The sequence below is a fragment of the Borostomias antarcticus genome, assembly GCF_949987555.1.
Source record: "Borostomias antarcticus genome assembly, chromosome: 22".
In the NCBI taxonomy this organism is placed as follows: domain Eukaryota; kingdom Metazoa; phylum Chordata; class Actinopteri; order Stomiiformes; family Stomiidae; genus Borostomias; species Borostomias antarcticus.
In genome coordinates, this window is record NC_140255.1 from 18,827,497 (window position 1) to 18,845,745 (window position 18,249).

Genomic DNA, 18,249 nt, shown 5'->3' on the forward strand with positions numbered 1-18,249 from the left:
ACAGAATCTGTACATTTATATACACGCTTAATGTTAGAGGGGCAGGAAAGAAACGTTCCTTTTTGTAATTATAGAAAATAAATATGGGAAAAAAAAAGAACCAATTATAGTTTGACCTTCAGTACGCACTAGCTTTCAATGGCTGTTCACACACACACAAGAACATGATGTCTATAAACGGTTACTAGAATAAGAATAAACATTGCATTTGCATCACAGTCATTCTGAGGGGATAATCAGACCAGCTGATTTATCCAGTTGATGCTGTTCTCATCGGGGAATCCTACACGGGTAGAGAGGCTGATGAAGGAGGTGTGGAACCGGAGGAGAACATGTTCTCATGTTCAGAGACAGACCAGAAGCAGGAGACACTATAACAGACCGGGTGTGCATGTTTGTCCCCAGACTACGCACCCATCTGCTGTCAAGGCGAGGATCCGCCTGTGATTCATTTGACTCGCTCGGTTTCAATGAGCTGCACCTCGGATTCAGTTCTCTGCATCCCCACCAGGGGGCAGTGCTGCTGCAGCTGGTATTCTCAGGATCACAGCAGGGTCTGTCAGCAGCGTCTCATATTTCGTCCTTGACCGTGGATGGCTGATGTCCTAGAAGCTGAGACGTCTCCTGCCTTCTCTGGCTCTCACCCCCTCTCCCCCCCGAGCCGTTAACCTCCTGGACAGATGCGACCGTAGCTGGTGACCGCTGGCGGAGGCGGGTTTGGCCAGGGCGTAGATCACTTCTTATTGGCTATCCTCCGCTTCCTGGTCGCCAGCATGTCGTAGAAGGGGTCCCTGCTGATGCTGGCTCTGCATAAAGGAGGGAGAGGTTGGTTATGTGTGTGTGTCTGTGTGTGTGTGTGTGTGTGTCATTGATTGCTGATGACACAATAAGGGAGGGAGGTGCTCCATTACGTTAGAGAAGCTGTGTTTTACACAATAGCCGACTGAACACTCTCATTTAAGCATCCTGTTTATTTTCCATTACAAGTGGAGACGACCACAGCCCTACGCACAGCCAATCACGCGCCTCAGCTGGGAACACGACGCCGCGTTTTACTGACCGGCTGACTGTACACCCCGTATCCCTGGGAGATGTGGAGGGAGGAGGCGGAGACGCCCATTATGGAGTGAAAGGCCCTAACGTCCTGTTGGAGTGGGCTGTGTGTTCTCTCTCTCACACACACACACACACACACAGTACACACCCCCCTCCCCTCCTATGGTCTGGTAATAAGGTTGAGTTATCTGCTGTTTTCCCGACAGTAGGATCACCAGACGTGCTGAGATGGCCGTTCCTGTGTGTGTGTGTGTGTGTGTGTGTGTGTGTGTGTGTGTGTGAGTGACCACAGGACCGACTGCCACCATGGCTACAGCTGAGTCATGGGACAGTGTGGCTCACCTCTGTGTGTGTGTGTGTGTGTGTGTGTGTGCCTACCCCAGGAGCGTCTGCCACCCCTAGCTGACTCAGAGAGCGTGCGGACAGAGTGTGTGTGAGCTAGCGGACACATGACCCTCTTTACTGTCCTTTCCTGCCACGCTGCTAACCTGTGGGATTCTACCAGGAACATATTTTTTTATTTCTATTTCTTCTTTTTTATTTTTTATTTTATTTAACCAGGCAGGTCACTTAAAGGTACCCAATGTAGTTTTTGAACACTAGTATGCGCTCTAGAGCAAATTTGAGAAGGTGGTCCCCGAAAAACGCGTACTACGTCATTGCGTCAATACGCGGAACACATAATAGTGACGTTTCACACATCTTTGTTGTTTTCAAAACATTAGCTAAATATCATTTTGCGAAGAAATTACAAGGTAGGAAAAGACATTCAAGTGATTCAACATGTTTATTAGACTACAAGGAACCATATAATCGAGGAATTTCGATAACAAACAAAGAACGGATTGTTTTGATTCACGTTTCGTTGGGTACCTTTAAGAACAACTTTCCTACAATGGCGGTGCGCTGTATCTCTCAACGTCATCTACTGGAAGTCATATCAAGCTACTGTACTCTGCCGAGCTGTGATAAACATAGTCATCACATTAACTGCTCATCTGAACAAAACCATCGCTCTTCCCCTTCAGATATCCTTCGTATAACACACCACACACACACACACACACACACTCATACTGTATAAGATGATATCGCTGTCAGCCCGGTGAGTTATAACGAGATCAGAAAATCCAATCTTCCCGTCTTAATGGGAAGTTGTCAGTCGATGCTAATGGGGTATCTATATCTGAGTGGGTGGGAGGATGATATAATATGATTTCCTTCTGTATTATTGATCAGTGTATCAGCCAGAGCAGCGGAGAGGAGAGAGGAGCAGCGGAGAGGAGAGAGGAGCAGCCCAGAGGAGAGAGGAGCAGACCAGAGGAGAGAGGAGCAGACCAGAGGAGAGAGGAGCAGCCCAGAGGAGAGAGGAGCAGCGGAGAGGAGAGAGGAGGAGGAGAGAGGAGCAGCCCAGAGGAGAGAGGAGCAGCGGAGAGGAGAGAGGAGCAGCCCAGAGGAGAGAGGAGCAGCTCAGAGGAGAGAGGAGCAGACCAGAGGAGAGAGGAGGAGCTCAGAGGAGAGAGGAGCAGCGGAGAGGAGAGAGGAGCAGCCCAGAGGAGAGAGGAGCAGACCAGAGGAGAGAGGAGCAGCTCAGAGGAGAGAGGAGCAGCTCAGAGGAGAGAGGAGCAGCTCAGAGGAGAGAGGAGCAGGAGAGAGGAGAGAGGAGCAGACCAGAGGAGAGAGGAGCAGACCAGCCAGGCCTCTGGTCGGTCACTCCCTCTGAGCCCCAGCTGACCAGAGCTCTGATGATGCTTCCCTCCTCAACGAGGCGTTCAGACACCATGACCATGAAGAGAAGAGAGAGAGAGAAGCAAAGATGAGGTGCCGAGAAAGAGAGAGAGAGAGGAGGGAAGGAAGAGTGTGTGTGTGTGTGTGTGTGTGTGTGTGTGTGTGTGTGTGTGTGTGGGTGTGTGTGTATTCTGCCTATCTTGTCTTTATCAAACGGAAACCCATTCATCCAGAGAGCACATATCAGCCCTGCGTCCACAGTCTTATCTCATTCTACTGTGTGAGAAAGAGCCTCTCAACCGTGTGTTTGTGTTTGTGTGTGTGTGTGTGTGTGTGTGTGTGTGTGTGTGTGTGTGTGTGTGTGTGTGTTTAAGTCCCTCACACAGTCGAGGTCAGGCATGAGAAGTGAACACATGGGACACGGTGAACCTCGCTGTAGTGCTACTACTCTTGTGGAAATGGATACGGGCACACAGAGTGTGTGTATGCGTGTCTGCGTGTGTGTGTGTGTGTGTACGTGCGTGTGTGTCTTACTTTATGGATTTGATCCACTCCTCCTTCTCCTCCGGCGTGGGCGCCGAAATCCGGTACACCACGTGGTTGCCCTCGACGACGCGTCCGTCTGCCTCCGTCTTGCAGGCCTTGATCACCTGACCCTTGTGGTTGGGGTTGTACAGCTCGAAACAGTTCTGCAGGAACAGCGGGTCACCGTGGTTACTATCATCATCATCATCATCACATCCCTGTATTATAACCATGGTGATGAATCCCTCCATTGTGAGGGAAAGAGAGAGAGAGAGAGAGAGAGGGGTGAAAAGAGAGAGTGAGAGGATATAAAGAAAGAGGGAAGATAAAGAGGCAGAGAGGGGGAGAGAGGGAGGGAGATTGAGAGAAAGAGAGGGAGAGAGAGAGAGAGGGGGGTAAAGAGAGGGAGGGAGGGTGGGAGAGAGAGAGGGAGGGAGGGTAAAGAGAGAAAGAGGGAGAGGGGGGGGCAGAGAGAGAGAGGGGGGTAAAGAGAGGGAGGGAGGGTGGGAGAGAGAGGGAGGGAGGGTAGAGAGAGAAAGAGGGAGATAGAGAGAAAGAGAGGGAGAGAGAGAGAAAGAGAGGGAGGGAGGGTGGGAGAGAGAGAGGGAGGGAGGGTAAAGAGAGAAAGAGGGAAAGAGGGGGGGCAGAGAGAGGGAAGAGATAGAGAGAGGGGGGTAAAGAAAGAGATTGAGAGAGGGAGAGAGAGAGAAGGAGGGAGGTGGGGGTAGAGAGAGTGTAGTGAAAGTGGGGGGAGGGGTGAAGACAGAAGAACAGAACAGAGGAGGGAAGGATCCATCTAGGTTCTAGGTTCTTACCGGTTTCCTGGGCTCGTCCACCTCCCTAATGCTGAGGTTCTCCAGAGGAATGATCCCTCTGGGTTCCTTATCCTGCAGGAACACGGAACACACAGAACCCTTAGAACCCCACGGCATACCCAACACACAGACCACACACACACACACACACACACATTACTTCCATTAACTGCATCATGTTTGCTGTTCTGCACGGCTGGTAACGTAATTGTAGCGTGCGTAACAATGGACCAATCAGGCGTCCAGAAGTCAGTCCGTCAGTCTAACTGTACATTTAGAGCTAATTGTTGAGCCAGGTCACTGAGGGGGGAGGGCCCAGAGAGGGGGGAGGGCCCAGAGAGGGGGGAGGGCCCAGGGGAGACGTAACCCCACACCGCAGAGGGCCGCTATTGTGTCTGCGCGGTCCTGGGGGGTCCGGGGTGGGGGTGGAGCCCCCCGTCGTTTCCTGTCTTTCTGTTAATTAGAGCACACAGCAGAGTGGGGTTGCCTGGGGGCTGGGGGGCTGGACAGGGGAGGTGTGAGAGAGAGAGAGAGAGAGAGAGAGAGAGAGAGGGAGAGAGAGAGAGAGAGAGAGAGAGAGAGGGAAAGAGAGAGAGAGAGAGAGAGAGAGAGAGAGAGAGAGAGAGAGAGAGAGAGAGTGTGTGAATGCATGCTTGCGTCCCTGTATGTGTGCGTGTGGAGTTTGCACGCGTGTGTGCATTTGTCAGTGTGTGTTGGGGGATGGTTCAGCTGGGTCTCCCGGTGATGGGGGGTGGTGGATGTTGTGTGGCGTGTGGTTGAGGGGAGGGGGGGGGGTTGAGGGCGTGGGGGATGGGGTTGTGGGCGTGGGGTAGAGGGGAGGGGGGGTTGAAGGGCGGGGGAGGGGCTGGGCTCAGCCAGGCCAGATGTGCAGCAGGCCCCCAGATGTTCCCAGGCCTCCTGCTAGCTGCTGGAGGGGGATCAGGGGACCGCATCTTCTAAACACCGTGGCAACGGCGGGGGTGCAAAGACAAAGACCATCTCCCTCCCTCGCTGTGTGTGTCTGTCTGCCATCACCAACTCTCTTTCCCTCTCTCTCTCTCTCTCTCTCTCTCTCTCTCTCTCTCTTTCCCTCTCTCTCTCTCTCTCTCTCTCTCTTTCCCTCTCTCTCTCTCTCTCTCTCTCTCTTTCCCTCTCTCTCTCTCTCTTTCCCTCTCTCTCTCTTTCCCTCTCCCTCTCTCTCTCTCTCTTTCTCTCTCTCTTTCCCTCTCTCTCTCTCTCTCTCGTCCCCCTCTCTCTGTCTGTCTGTCTCCTGCTGTCCTCCTCTTGTCTGGTCTCTCTGATGTCTGGTCTCACTTGCCTGTCCATCCCAACGGTCACACTTCCACTGCTATAACAGACGAGGACCACAATGGAAATAGGTCTCAGACTTTATTGTGTGTAATTCCTCTACAATGCGATATGTGATGGTTGTGGCCAAATAGACTTTTTTAACCTATGTATTTTAACAGCTGTGAAATAAATTCATTCATTCATTCATTCATTCATTCATTCATTCATTCATTCATTCATTCATTCATTCATTCATATAACTGTCAGACCTACCGTGGTGTATTCAAAGTAGTAGAGGCAGTTGTCAGTCAGAATGAACCACCTCCTCTTCCAGGTTTTCACTCGTCCTCCTGCAGAGATAAACAACAACAACAACAACGTTTGTTGAGTAAACGACGTGGGACGGCGGTGGCGGGGTGAGGAGAGAGCGGAGGGGGGGGGGGGGGGGGGCGGGGCAGAGCAGCCGCGTCATGCAGAGTACAGCTCGACAGACGGTCCCTGACGCACACGCGCCTCCGCGCCGCGCCGGTGGAAACGAGGATTGGGGCGGCGGCCTATAGCGAGGGCGGGGCTCGGCGGCGGAGGAGGATGGGTCTCTGTCGGGTAGACCGGGTTCTGGCGGGGGCTGGGCCAGAACCATCCCCCCCCCCCCCCAAAGAGCGCCCCTCTCTCTCGCGCACCACACGCGCCACATCTGGTTCTGATCACCGACCGACCCGTTAGGGCTGATTCAATCAGGGGTCCAGCCCCTCCTCCCCGCCCCCTCCCCCCGGCCTCCTTCCCCTCCTCCCCGCTCCCGCCTCCCTTGAGAGGGAGGAGGAGGTTTGAGAGGCGGCCCGGTGAGGTTCTCCTTGTGAAAACAGGGAAAATGTGGGTTCAATCAGAGGAGAAATCCCAGAAATGTGCAGCGGTTCTCACACGGCGGCGGACTCGGGTCCGACCGGGTCGGAATGCAGCCAGCGCCCCCGCGCCCCCGAGCCCCCGCGCCCCCGGCACGGCAGCAGACATGCTTTTGTTACGAAAACCACTCTTATTCGTCAGACGACGGCGGATCACTCAGCCCCTCCGGCTCAGGTCCGCTGCGCCGGTCTCATACTGAGCGGGGGAGGCGGACTCATGTGTCACCGCTGTTGGAACGACCCGGCCCTTCATGTCTCACCGTCTCCGGCCAAGTGACTCGATGTCATTCTGACCGGACGCACGACGGAGAAATGAGCAACAAAGGCACCATTTGCAAGATCTGCCATTTTCTTTTGAAGAGACCCTCTCAGACCCTCTTCAGATTATGGCCCTCTGAGCTGCGTGGCCCCTCTGTCAGCAAATACTCCAGATTACACATCCGCTCGTCCAGATTATCGGGATTATCAGTGTCCGTTTAATTAATAAACGGCAAATGACGCAAACGGGCGTTAATCCGCACAATTACTCATACGTGTAATACTGACCTCATGCTGATACATCCGCATGCTATTGACAGCTGCCGCATGCTGATATCAAACCCAGGGTGTGGAAACGATGAGTCTCCTGGGTGATATTGTGCTATGCGCCGGAGCGCGCCGAGGTTCCGCCGCTGTCAGACAGACCCAGAGCTGTTTACTATGCTCGGGCGTGTCGTAGCGTAGCGTGGCCGGCCGCGCGGAACCTCTCCTCTCCGAACCTGACAGGTTTATTCATGTGTTCACGCTGGCGCCTGCGTTTGTATGCTGCGTCTGTACGCTAGCGCTTGTAAATTTGCTCTGGATAAGGACGCCCAGAGAGTGAACATGAATGTAAGACACAATGTTTGCGGTGTGCAGCTGGTGTGAAATACCGTGTAAAGATAAAAGTATGTGTTCCATCTCCTGGGGTAAAGATGTTCAGGCTTGGTTAGTCCTACATGCCAGGGATCACGCTGCATTCTGAGGGGAGGTGAGGGCTAGGCCTGCTCAGAGCTTTTTTACACAAACTTGGCACGCACACACGCACACAAACTTGTATCGTACGGGCTTTGGCGGCTGCCCCGGTCAGGGTAGAAGTTTATTGTTGGACAGGCCCGTCCTAATGACTCAGTTAGCCAGGCTGTAAAAAGACCATCATCCCCCCGGCCGGCGGACAGACCCAGCCAAGCTAAAATTAGCATGCGGTGATTCTCCAGAGGGGAACTGGAACTAAAATGATCTGGCAAGCGCAGCCGGTGGGATGGAGAGAGACGAGGCGCGGGGGGGATCTTTAGAGGGAGAGGAGGAGGAAGCAGGAAGCAAGGGGAGGGGGTTCAGGCCTGGATTGGGGGTGGGGGGGGTGGTAGAGAGGAGACAGCGCAAACCCATCCCCTAAAACCTAGATGGAGACAAAAAAGAAAGGAGCCACGTTTAAGGTGATGACCAGCTCCTCGCGAAGCGTACGGCCACCAGGGCCGCGTACGGGCGCCACGTTAACGTCCGTCTCTCTGACCGCGCCAGAGGGTCAGATACAGTAGGACTGACCGCGTGAGGGCGCAGGGTGAGACCGAGCCAGCAGCGAGACACGGGAGGAGTGCGGAGGAACCTTCTTCCAAAAGCGAGAGACGCAAGATCAGACAGAGGACGGATAACCCGTCACCCCCTGGGGGGGACTCACCCCCCCAAACCTTCCCTGAGCCACAGACAGACAGACAGGTGAATGAAGGGCAGCTATGGGCAGCTAGTGTATGTATCTGCTACATACTGGGAGGAGAACAGCTTGTGTCGGCATGGGTACCACCCCGAGAGGTGAAGCAGGTGGGGGGGGGCGGGGGGGGGGGCAGCAGGGCAGAGGAGGATGGGGGGATGGGGGGGGTGGGGGGGGAGAGAGAGTACCTACCTCCTACAGAGTAGAGTTAAGTGGGAACAGCCAATCACAGACCAGAACGGAAAAAGGTGAAAGGTCAAAGAGTGAGCGAGAGGGAAGAATACTAGAGGGCATGTTTAGAAGCCGACCAATCGCAGAAGACATGGACTTGGGGCAAGCACACAGAACAGAGGAGAGAGAGAGAGAGGGAGGTAGAAGAAGAGAGAGAGGGAGGGAGGTAGAAGGAGAGAGAGAGAGAGAGAGCATATCCACACTGATCATGCTTGAGGTGGAAAAGGAGGACAAGAAGATAACACACACACACACACACACTCTATTCCACCTCTAACACACTATCTGATTGTATACGGTGGGCTGTGTAACCCCTGAGCCCCGGCTTCTCCTCGGTGATTGGCTGCGTGCGCACCGGTGGCCCCTCCCCCTCACCTAGCTTCAGCAGCCATCCCTCCCTGTCGGGGTTGAAGAAGGTGTGCGTCAGGTCGTTCCCGTCGTCCTCGGGGATCTTGAACGGCTCGTTCTTGATGCTGTCGTACAGGTTCTGGGGGGGGGGAACAAACAGAACGTGAGCGAGGTGGTTCTTGCTGCGGTCGGCGGAGGAACGGTACGGAGCGAGGACGCACGCACACACACACACACACACACACACTCACCCTGAGCAGATCCTCGGGCAGGTCTCCGCCCTCGTTGATGCCTCTGTTCATGGAGATGAAGCGCTCCACGGGGGGCTTGTCCCTGACGTTGGGGTTGTGCAGGCTGGTGTTCAGCATGATGATGGCGAAGGACAGCACGTAGCACGTGTCTGCACACACACACACACACACACACACACACAGCAGCGGGACGATCAGCACGGGTCGACATCTTAACCCTGCGTTCTGTTTTCACATCAGCTTGCTGGTCTCCGTTGCCCAACTATACTTGGTCAAAACTGGACGGCGTCACTCAACAACTTTGGAGCTGGGACACGAGGAGAGAGAGGAGGTGAGAGAGGAGGTGTTGGTGTATCGATGCTCAGACCGAGGCGAGGACGGTCCCTGTCCCTGAAATCACGTCTCTCGTCTCCTGACCTGGTTCTGACAGTCAGGGCTAACAGAGATTTCAATTCAATTCTTTATTAGCAGGACATTCACAGTATATTGCCAAAGCATAGAACTAACTACCAAAAAGCATGATACTTATTATATAAAGTTATATAGAAATAAGAAATGCTGCATTATCTGTCTGAGGAAACAGACCTCTCTGCTCCTCTCTCTTCCTCTTCTCTCTCTCTTCTCCTCTTCTTCTGCTCCTTTCTCTCTGCTCCTCCTTTCTCTCTGCTCCTCTCCTCCTCCTCTCTGTCTGCTCTTACTCTCTCTGCTCCTCTCTCTCTGCTCCTCCTCTCTCTCTGCTCCTCTCTCTCTCTCCTATTCCTCCTCCTCTCTCTCCGCCCCTCTCTCTCTGCTCCTCCTCTCTCTCTGCTCCTCTCTCTCTCTCCTATTCCTCCTCCTCTCTCTCCGCCCCTCTCTCTCTGCTCCTCCTCTCTCTCTGCCCCTCTCTCTCTGCTCCTCCTCTATCTCTGCTCCTCTCTCTCTCCTATTCCTCCTCCTCTCTCTCTCTGCTCTTCTCTTTCTCCTACTCCTCCTCTCTCTCTCTGCTCTTCCTCTCTCTCTGCTCCTCTCTCTCTCTGCTCCTCCTCTCTCTCTGCTCCTCTCTCTCTCTCTCTCTGCTCCTCTCTCTCTCTCTGCTCCTCTCTCTCTCTGCTCCTCTCTCTCTCCTATTCCTCCTCCTCTCTCTCTGCTCCTCTCTCTTTTTGCTCCTCCTCTCTCTCTGCTCCTCTCTCTCTCTTTGCTCCTCTCTCTCTCTGCTCTTCTATCTCTCCTACTCCTGCTCTCTCTCTCTCTCTCTCTCTCTGTCTCTCTCTCTCTCTCTCTCTCTCTGTCTCTCTCTCTCTCTCTCTCTCTGCTGGGTGCTGAGTGTGGGACTGACCGGTACTCTGGAAGACCCCAGGGTTACACTGGCAGTAGCGTGAGGCGAAGGTCTCCATCATACGATCAATCTTCTGGGCCTCACCGGGCAGACGAAAGCTCCACAGGAACTGCCTGAGAGAGGGAGGGAGGGAGGGAAGGAGGGAGGGAGGGAGGGGGAGAAGAAGAGAGAGGGGGGGGGCGTATTGAGAGTGCATAGAGTCCATTATCGATAAAGTTATAAAGCTCCAGTTTCTCGGTTCTGGCCTGCTACTGATTAAACCATGTGACTGACCTGAGGGCTTGGACCAAGTTGAGATCCGCAAACTCATGCAGCTCCACGAACGCCTGGAGCACCTTGATATTGAAGTCATCTCTGGGGAGAGAGAGAGAGAGAGAGAGAGAGAGAGAGAGAGAGAGAGAGAGAGAGGAGAGAGAGAGAGAGAGAGAGAGAGAGGGGGAGAAAGAAAGGTATTACCATTAGGACATGTTTTCTCTTTCCTTCCTTTGGAGGGATCGGGGGGACGTTATCCAGGGAATATCAGAATGTACCAGGATCAGATCCCGGACCTCCGGACGCCCAGCGTGAGGCCCGGGGTGGGGGCACCGTATGACCTCTGCGGACGACTATGTTTCTGGGAATTCCACACATGCTTCTACCTCCGTTGGTATTGCCAGCAGGGCGGCGCCGTCTGGAAGCAATCTATCCAGCTGGCCTGCGTCCCACCCACTGGCGCTCCGTCCGAAAGACGTTTGGAGATTTTAAACACTTGAGTACGCCAGGGTTTCTCTGTTTTTCTATTTGATTGATGAAAAATATGCAACGAGGCAAAAATCCACGAGGTGTTTTTTTTGTGCGTGTGTGAGAGAGAAAGACAACAGCACCTCTGGAACCCGGGTCTGTCTGTTGTAGCTCCAGACTCAGCGTTCCTGAGGCGGATGGTCTTCGTCTTGGACGTCGTTCGAGGTCTTCACACGACAAGCGTACTCGGGGAAAATGGACGTATCCAATAACGGGGACTTTCCACGGAGAAAGCTAACGGCTAGCATGTGTTGTCGCGCAAACAACACATGCTAGCCGTTAGCTTTCTCCGCGGAAAGGGGGAGATGAGCGGAAGCAGCAGCTCTCTCCAGGGATGTGATCAGGATGATACCGGTGACAGACGTGCCACCACCACAACATGGCTTCCTGTCTGGAGGCGCGGGATGTCTCGCAACAGAGAGAGGATGTATTGTTGTTGTGAGTGTTTGTTGTTGCGCGAGTGTGTGTGTGTGTGTGTGTGTGTGTGCGTGTGTGTTATTCTGTGGGAGAGACAAAGACTCTGTGTGTCAACAGGAAGAGTACACCAGAGAGAATGAGGACAGGATTACTTTTCCACAGTCCGGTGTCCGATGAGGGATTAAGACGTACTACTCCTTCTTTCTCTCTCATTCCCTCTCTGTCCTACTTTCTATCACTCTCCCTCCTCCTCTCCCCCTCTCTCTCCATCTCTCTCGCTCTCTCCATCTCTTCCACTGCTGTTATTTAACCATGGGGAGATTCTATCACTCTCCATTACCACCCTCCCCTTTCTCTCCCTCCCCACCCCCCCCTCCCTCCATCCCTCTCTCTCTCTCTCTCTCTCTATCTCTCCCCCTGTCCCTGTCCTCTTCCATCAAACCTCTAATTAGACTGTAGAGTAATGATAGGTTCCAGCTCCTCACATAAACTCAATTAGAGCTAATTGCTAAGCGGAGCCTAAGCAGCCGGCCGGCCCCGCCTCCCCCACCTGCGTCTGGCCGAGCGGGTCGGTCCCTTTGATGCGTCCGTCGGGGGGGGATTTCCTCAGCCGGGTCCTCGTATTGACATAACCCCCGGCTCCGACGCAAACACCCACCCACACACACACACACACACACACACACACACACGCGCCTATCACACAGCAGCCCCGGCACACAGAGTAGCCATTCATCCGCGTCTTTATCTTCTGACTTGCTCCCTGTCGGCTCCTCCGACTCCAGCCTGGCAGACGGGTATTTACAGTCCACCCGCCTGCGGGGTCATAAACCCTCACAAGGTCCCCCCCTGGTCTGCTATCTGACCGTCTCCGCCGGGGGGCGGGGGGCAGAGGACAAGGGGACGTTTTATGGCCGGTCAGGTGGCCCGCAGACGACCAGACACCCACGCTGCCACGGTGATTTGTATTCCAGTCGAGCCCGGCGGGCTGTTTCCATCGATACGCCCGAGCCAGCCCATAATTTCAGTGGAGATCTAGGGAACGGCCTAATCACCAAGGAGACATTAATCTGGCGGCGGGCGCAGGGACAAGACAGCGGGGGAAAACAGCGTCTCGGACGCGGCCTTGACGGATAGGCGGGTGCTGTGTGTGTGTGTGTGTGTGTGTGTGTGTGTGTGTGTGTGTGTGTCTTACCGTTCCCCTAGATAGTCTCCTATGACAGTCTTGTTGAGGCCCTCTCCCTTGTAGAGGAACTGGGAGATGTCTTCAGGTGTGTGCTGCAGGAGGTCATTCTCCAAGAGGAACTGGATCCCCTGGAATAACACACACACACACGCACACACACACACACACACACACACACACACACACACACACACACACACACACACACACACAGACAGCGCTATTAATATCAATCAAGGACGAGTGAGGATTGAAACACAGCAGTCTTTCCCAGGTCCCACCAGCTGAGAGCTGCTGAAAGAAGGAGGACTTGACCATGAAGATATCCTGCATATGACAACAGTAATAAACGTACCTTTTTAGGATCCATGTTGAATTTTTTCCTGCCCATGGCGATCTGTTTGTTTCTCTGAGTCGTTTTACTGTGGAAAAAAGGGGAAAAGTTGAGCATCTTCCAAAAAAAAACAACACATAGTTTTCCTCTCCAGAGATCCAGTCATACAAGACATCCCGTCTCATGATAAAAACAGCCAATCACCACCAATAACAGCCAATCACCACCAATAACAGCCAATCACCACCAATAACAGCCAATCACCACCAATAACAGCCAATCACCCCCAATAATAGCCAATCACCCCCAATAACAGCCAATCACCACCAATAATAGCCAATCACCGACAGCCAATCAGCACCAGGGGCGGAACTGGTCACTTACCTCTCTCCTATGCACGTCAGCTGCTCGATCTCAGTCATGACTTCGGCAATCTCAAACTTCAACCGCTGGTGGGCGGGGATAGTGGACACACACACACACACACACACACACACACACACACACACACACACACACACACACACACAGGATCAGTGCAAGGCTTTGATGGCAGCAGGTAGATGAAGTATTTTGACAGTATTTGCAAATAGCATTTGAGAGAGCAGGTCACCTCGATATCGTCCAGCAGCTCTTTCTTCCTGCGGCGGATGTTGGACAGCTCGTCTCTCTCCTCCACCGACAGATCTTCCGGCACTGGAACAGATCACACGCTAGATCAACCAATCACACAGGAGATCTACTGGAACAGATCACACGCTAGATCAACCAACCACACAGGAGATCTACTGATCATCATCTACTGAAACAGATCACACACTAGATCAACCAACCACACAGGGGATCTACTGATCATCTACAGGAACAGATCACACACTAGATCAACCAACCACACAGGAGATCTACTGATCATCTACAGGAACAGATCACACGCTAGATCAACCAACCACACAGGGGATCTACTGATCATCTACAGGAACAGATCACACACTAGATCAACCAACCACACAGGAGATCTACTGATCATCTACAGGAACAGATCACACACTAGATCAACCAACCACACAGGAGATCTACTGGAACAGATCACACACTAGATCAACCAACCACACAGGAGATCTACTGGAACAGATCACACACTAGATCAACCAACCACACAGGAGATCTACTGATCATCTACTGAAACAGATCACTCACTAGATCAACCAACCACACAGGGGATCTACTGATCATCATCTACTCTGGAACAGATCACAGATCTACAGATCATCTCCAGCTCCACACGGCATCAACCAGGAAGAGATCTGTGTGAGGGGATCCACTGTTCCACACTAGACCCAACAGAGGATCCACCGTTCCACACTAGACCCAACAGGGGATCCACTGTTCCACACTAGACCCAACAGAGGATCCACCGTTCCACACTAGACCCAACAGGGGATCCACCGTTCCACACTAGACCCAACAGGGGATCCACCGTTCCACACTAGACCCAACAGAGGATCCACCGTTCCACACTAGACCCAACAGGGGATCCACCGTTCCACACTAGACCCAACAGAGGATCCACCGTTCCACACTAGACCCAACAGGGGATCCACCGTTCCACACTAGACCCAACAGAGGATCCACCGTTCCACACTAGACCCACCGCTTTCATAGAGAGGATCAAGACAACCGTACAACTACTGAGAAATCTGGGAGAAGATGTCATTGGCTCCATACTCACACACACACACACACACACACACACACACACACACACACACACACACACACACACACTCAATCTCCATATAACTACAGAAATGCATCATAAGAAAGAGATCATGTGATCGACACCATATCTACCGTGCAACTACAGAGAGAGAGAGAGAGAGAGAGAGAGAGAGAGAGAGAGAGAGAGAGAGAAAGAGGGAGGGAGAGAGAGAGAGAGAGAGAGAGAGAGAAAGAGGGAGGGAGAGAGAATCACAGCATCCAACCATCTGCTCGTTCTGAGAGGGAAGTGACTCTTGCTGTGCTACTGCCAGCGCCTGTCTCACCCGGTTCAGCCCGGAGAGACACATCAAAGCAGGAACGCTCTCTTCTTAATTAACAGGAGGAAGCAGGCCAAGGGTCTTAATTATTCCATTTGAAAGTGATTCCGCCCCCTCAACCCCCGCACCCCTACCCCCACACCCTCGGACACCACACTCCGAGGAATATTCTATTAATAAAACCAATCCAGATTAGGTTTCCTTTCATTTGGTAAATTAACTCAACCTTCGCCCTCTAAACCGCCCAGCGGCTCAGAGCTGGAGGGCTCTCCTCTTCTCTAAGCCACCAGGGAGATATAGAGATAGAAGATTTTGAGCCAATTAGAAAACGGATTCTATCTTGGCTGCATTGTTCTAATTTAGAGGGCGCAAACGATGATGATAGTGATGATGTTCAGACTAACTATGACACGAACGTTTGTGTAAGGAGTCATTACCTAACGAATGGTTACTTTAACTCACATCAAAATGTCCATCAGTCTCGTCTGGCAGTGTGTCAGTTGTCAGGGACAACTGTGCTGATCTCCATGACAACGGGAGGGAAAGCAGACCTCAATGATCCCGACAAAGTTTTGATATGAAAAGTCGTAATTTAGGGGTGCTCCGATTCCACTAAGCAACGATCCCATCCTGGGGTCACTGTCCGATTCCAGAATCCATTCTCGATTCCAACGATTCTCGATTCTCAATGGATTTTCTACAAAGACGGATTTTAGGATCTACTCCAGTCCGATGTGTGCTAAGAAAGTGGAATATAGCAGAATAAAGGGTATAATATTATGTAGTTTTATATTGCAATAGCACACGAAGGCAAGTCTGAAACAAAAAAGTCAAATTTATTAATGACATGCTGAACTTGACATTCAACCTCTCAAGTATTACAGTCATGAACTTTAAACGTCCTGTATTTCTCAATTCAGTCAGTGCCCGTGCTGAACTTGAATAAAACAAGGAAAGTATTTCTCAATTCACAGTTAGTTTGCTGAACTTAAATAAAACATTCAAATAGTTCTCAAGTCAAAGTGCTCAGGAGAGAGAGGGGAAAAAAAGATTCTCGATTCAGGAATGTGGCATTAAGAATCGCCATCCTTTCAAGAATCGATTCTTTGGAGCACCCCTATCGTAAACATGTCCTCTCACCCCAGGGTCCCTGCCTCCTCCACCCCAGGGTCCCTGCCTGCTCTCACCCCAGGGTCCCTGCCTGCTCTCACCCCAGGGTCCCTGCCTGCTCTAACCCCAGGGTCCCTGCCTGCTCTCACCCCAGGGTCCCTGCCTGCTCTCACCCCAGGGGACTCTGCTAACCCCAGGGTCCCTGCCTGCTCTCACCCCAGGGTCCCTGCCTGCTCTCACCCCAGGGTCCCTGCCCCCTCTAACCCCAGGGTCAAACCCCAGGGTTTTGCGTCTGTTAGGCTGTCTCTGAAAGGTCAAAGTACTATTTCCTAGTTTTAACTCTCTCAGCATGAGCGGGTTCTTTCTGCTCATCACAGGACACGGGTTGACAGGAAATCATAAATCTGCTCCCCAGAAATCCTCTCTGCACGTCTATTTCTGTCCCCCATGTGTCGTGCAGGAAATTAGATTAAAACTCCGTCTCGCACAACATTTGGACTGCTGTGTGTGACTGTGTGTGACTGTGTGTGCATTCCTGACTAACATTAGTGTGAGGGGCACGGAGAGAGAGAGAGAGAGAGAGAGAGAGAGAGAGAGAGAGAGAGAGAGAGAGAGAGAGAGAGAGAGAGATGATCTGTTACATCTGTTATTGTGTTAATCTTCATTTACTGTGCAAATGTTTACTGTTAATTACTAGTGCTTATTGCCATTTGATATTATCTATTTATTTTCAATTCACATACATTTTAATGTATCAAAAGCTTTGGCAACACAGATGAACAACTTGTCATGCTAATAAAGCGAATTGAATTGAATTGTGTGTGTGAGAGAGAGAGAGAGAGAGAGGGAGAGAGAGAGAGAGAGAGAGAGAGAGAGAGAGAGATAATGAGTCATAGCTCCTGGTCCAATGAGCTACAGGAAGAAAGATTGTTTTCTAATCAGAACCTAGTGTTTTATGGCATTCTACTGCAAATACGGCTACATAACAAGGCTGGGCACACTAGACAGTCGTATTGTTAGTTAACTCAGGCCTAATCAGCTGAGCGAACACAATCTTTCACTTGTTACACGGCCTAAGTACCTACGAATACGATATGCAGACGTAATCACCTACAGCCCTTAAGTTCTGAGGCGTACGATAGAGAGTGTGCCAGTGTACGAGGCCAGGTTTGAGCAGGAGGCCGTGACTGGGGGGTTTTAACTCCAACATGTGCCCCACAGAACAGAAGCTTGGGTCATTCTCCCCCTGAAACGACCATAATCCCCCCCCAAATCTCCTTTTAGGAATAAATCCCACACAGTCCCCACACACCCAAAACAACCAACTGTTCAGCAAACGCACTGCAACTTGGGGGCTTACAGAGGGACTAAACACACACACACACACACACACACACACACACACACACAGCGAGGCTGCCTTAGTTCACCACTGGACAGACTGTATTGATGTGTCCCCTTGAGTTCTTTGTTGTGTTTTTAAGGGACAGCGAGAGAGAGAGAGAGAGAGAGAGAGACAGAGAGAGAGAGAGAGAGAGAGAGAGAGAGAGAGAGAGAGAGACAGACAGACAGAGAGCCTGGAGTATGGAAAACAACAAGGCCACATTACAGCACAGACATTCCAGGCCAGCCACTTGTTGCTCCGCAGACCTGAAGAGTAAATCCCGGCCTCTTATCCCAGCTTGGCCTCGCCTGGCTGGGCAGTAGGGAGGGACTGAGCCCCTGAGCCATGGAGCTCACCCCAATCCCCACCCCTGACTCAACATGGGCCAGCTTCCCAGTTTGGGCTCTGGGTGTGTAGCCTGGCGATGCCCCGGGGACCTGTGGAGAGGGACCTCGACCGGGACCTCTCACCCCAGGCGCGGTGTGCCGAGGCGGGCTGAGCCTCGCTGAGGGACCGGCCTCTCTGGATCCAGGCCATGAGCTACTGTACAGCCTGCTGCCCTCAATCCCTCTCTAAACCCTCTCCCACCGCTACACACTCCTGCCTTACTGGCCACACGCACGCACACACACACACACACACACACACACACACACACACACACACACACACACACACAGCGACAGCTGGTTTTAATCTCAGCACACACTTGCCCCTAGCCTTTCAACCCAATATGAGCGCGGTGGTGGTGGTGTAGTAGAGAAGAGAGACGTATCCAGTCTGCTCACGGATGATGCTGCTGTCCAGCCAGACTCTCC

General features: G+C 52.4%; 1 protein-coding gene across 1 annotated transcript in view; it reads right to left on the minus strand.

The window, feature by feature from the left end:
- Positions 1–733: 733 nt before the first annotated feature.
- LOC311323641 (cytohesin-3) overlaps positions 734–18,249 on the minus strand; it is a gene marked incomplete at both ends in the record, with an annotated part of 22,583 nt that continues 5,067 nt past the window's right edge. Inside the window, 12 exons of the mRNA XM_084455922.1 lie at positions 734–806; positions 3,319–3,473; positions 4,125–4,196; positions 5,688–5,764; positions 8,646–8,757; positions 8,870–9,018; positions 10,185–10,297; positions 10,458–10,538; positions 12,577–12,695; positions 12,923–12,989; positions 13,286–13,350; positions 13,515–13,597. Of these exons, the coding sequence (XP_084312048.1) occupies positions 734–806; positions 3,319–3,473; positions 4,125–4,196; positions 5,688–5,764; positions 8,646–8,757; positions 8,870–9,018; positions 10,185–10,297; positions 10,458–10,538; positions 12,577–12,695; positions 12,923–12,989; positions 13,286–13,350; positions 13,515–13,597 (1,166 nt within the window). The remainder of the gene's footprint in view (positions 807–3,318; positions 3,474–4,124; positions 4,197–5,687; positions 5,765–8,645; positions 8,758–8,869; positions 9,019–10,184; positions 10,298–10,457; positions 10,539–12,576; positions 12,696–12,922; positions 12,990–13,285; positions 13,351–13,514; positions 13,598–18,249) is intronic.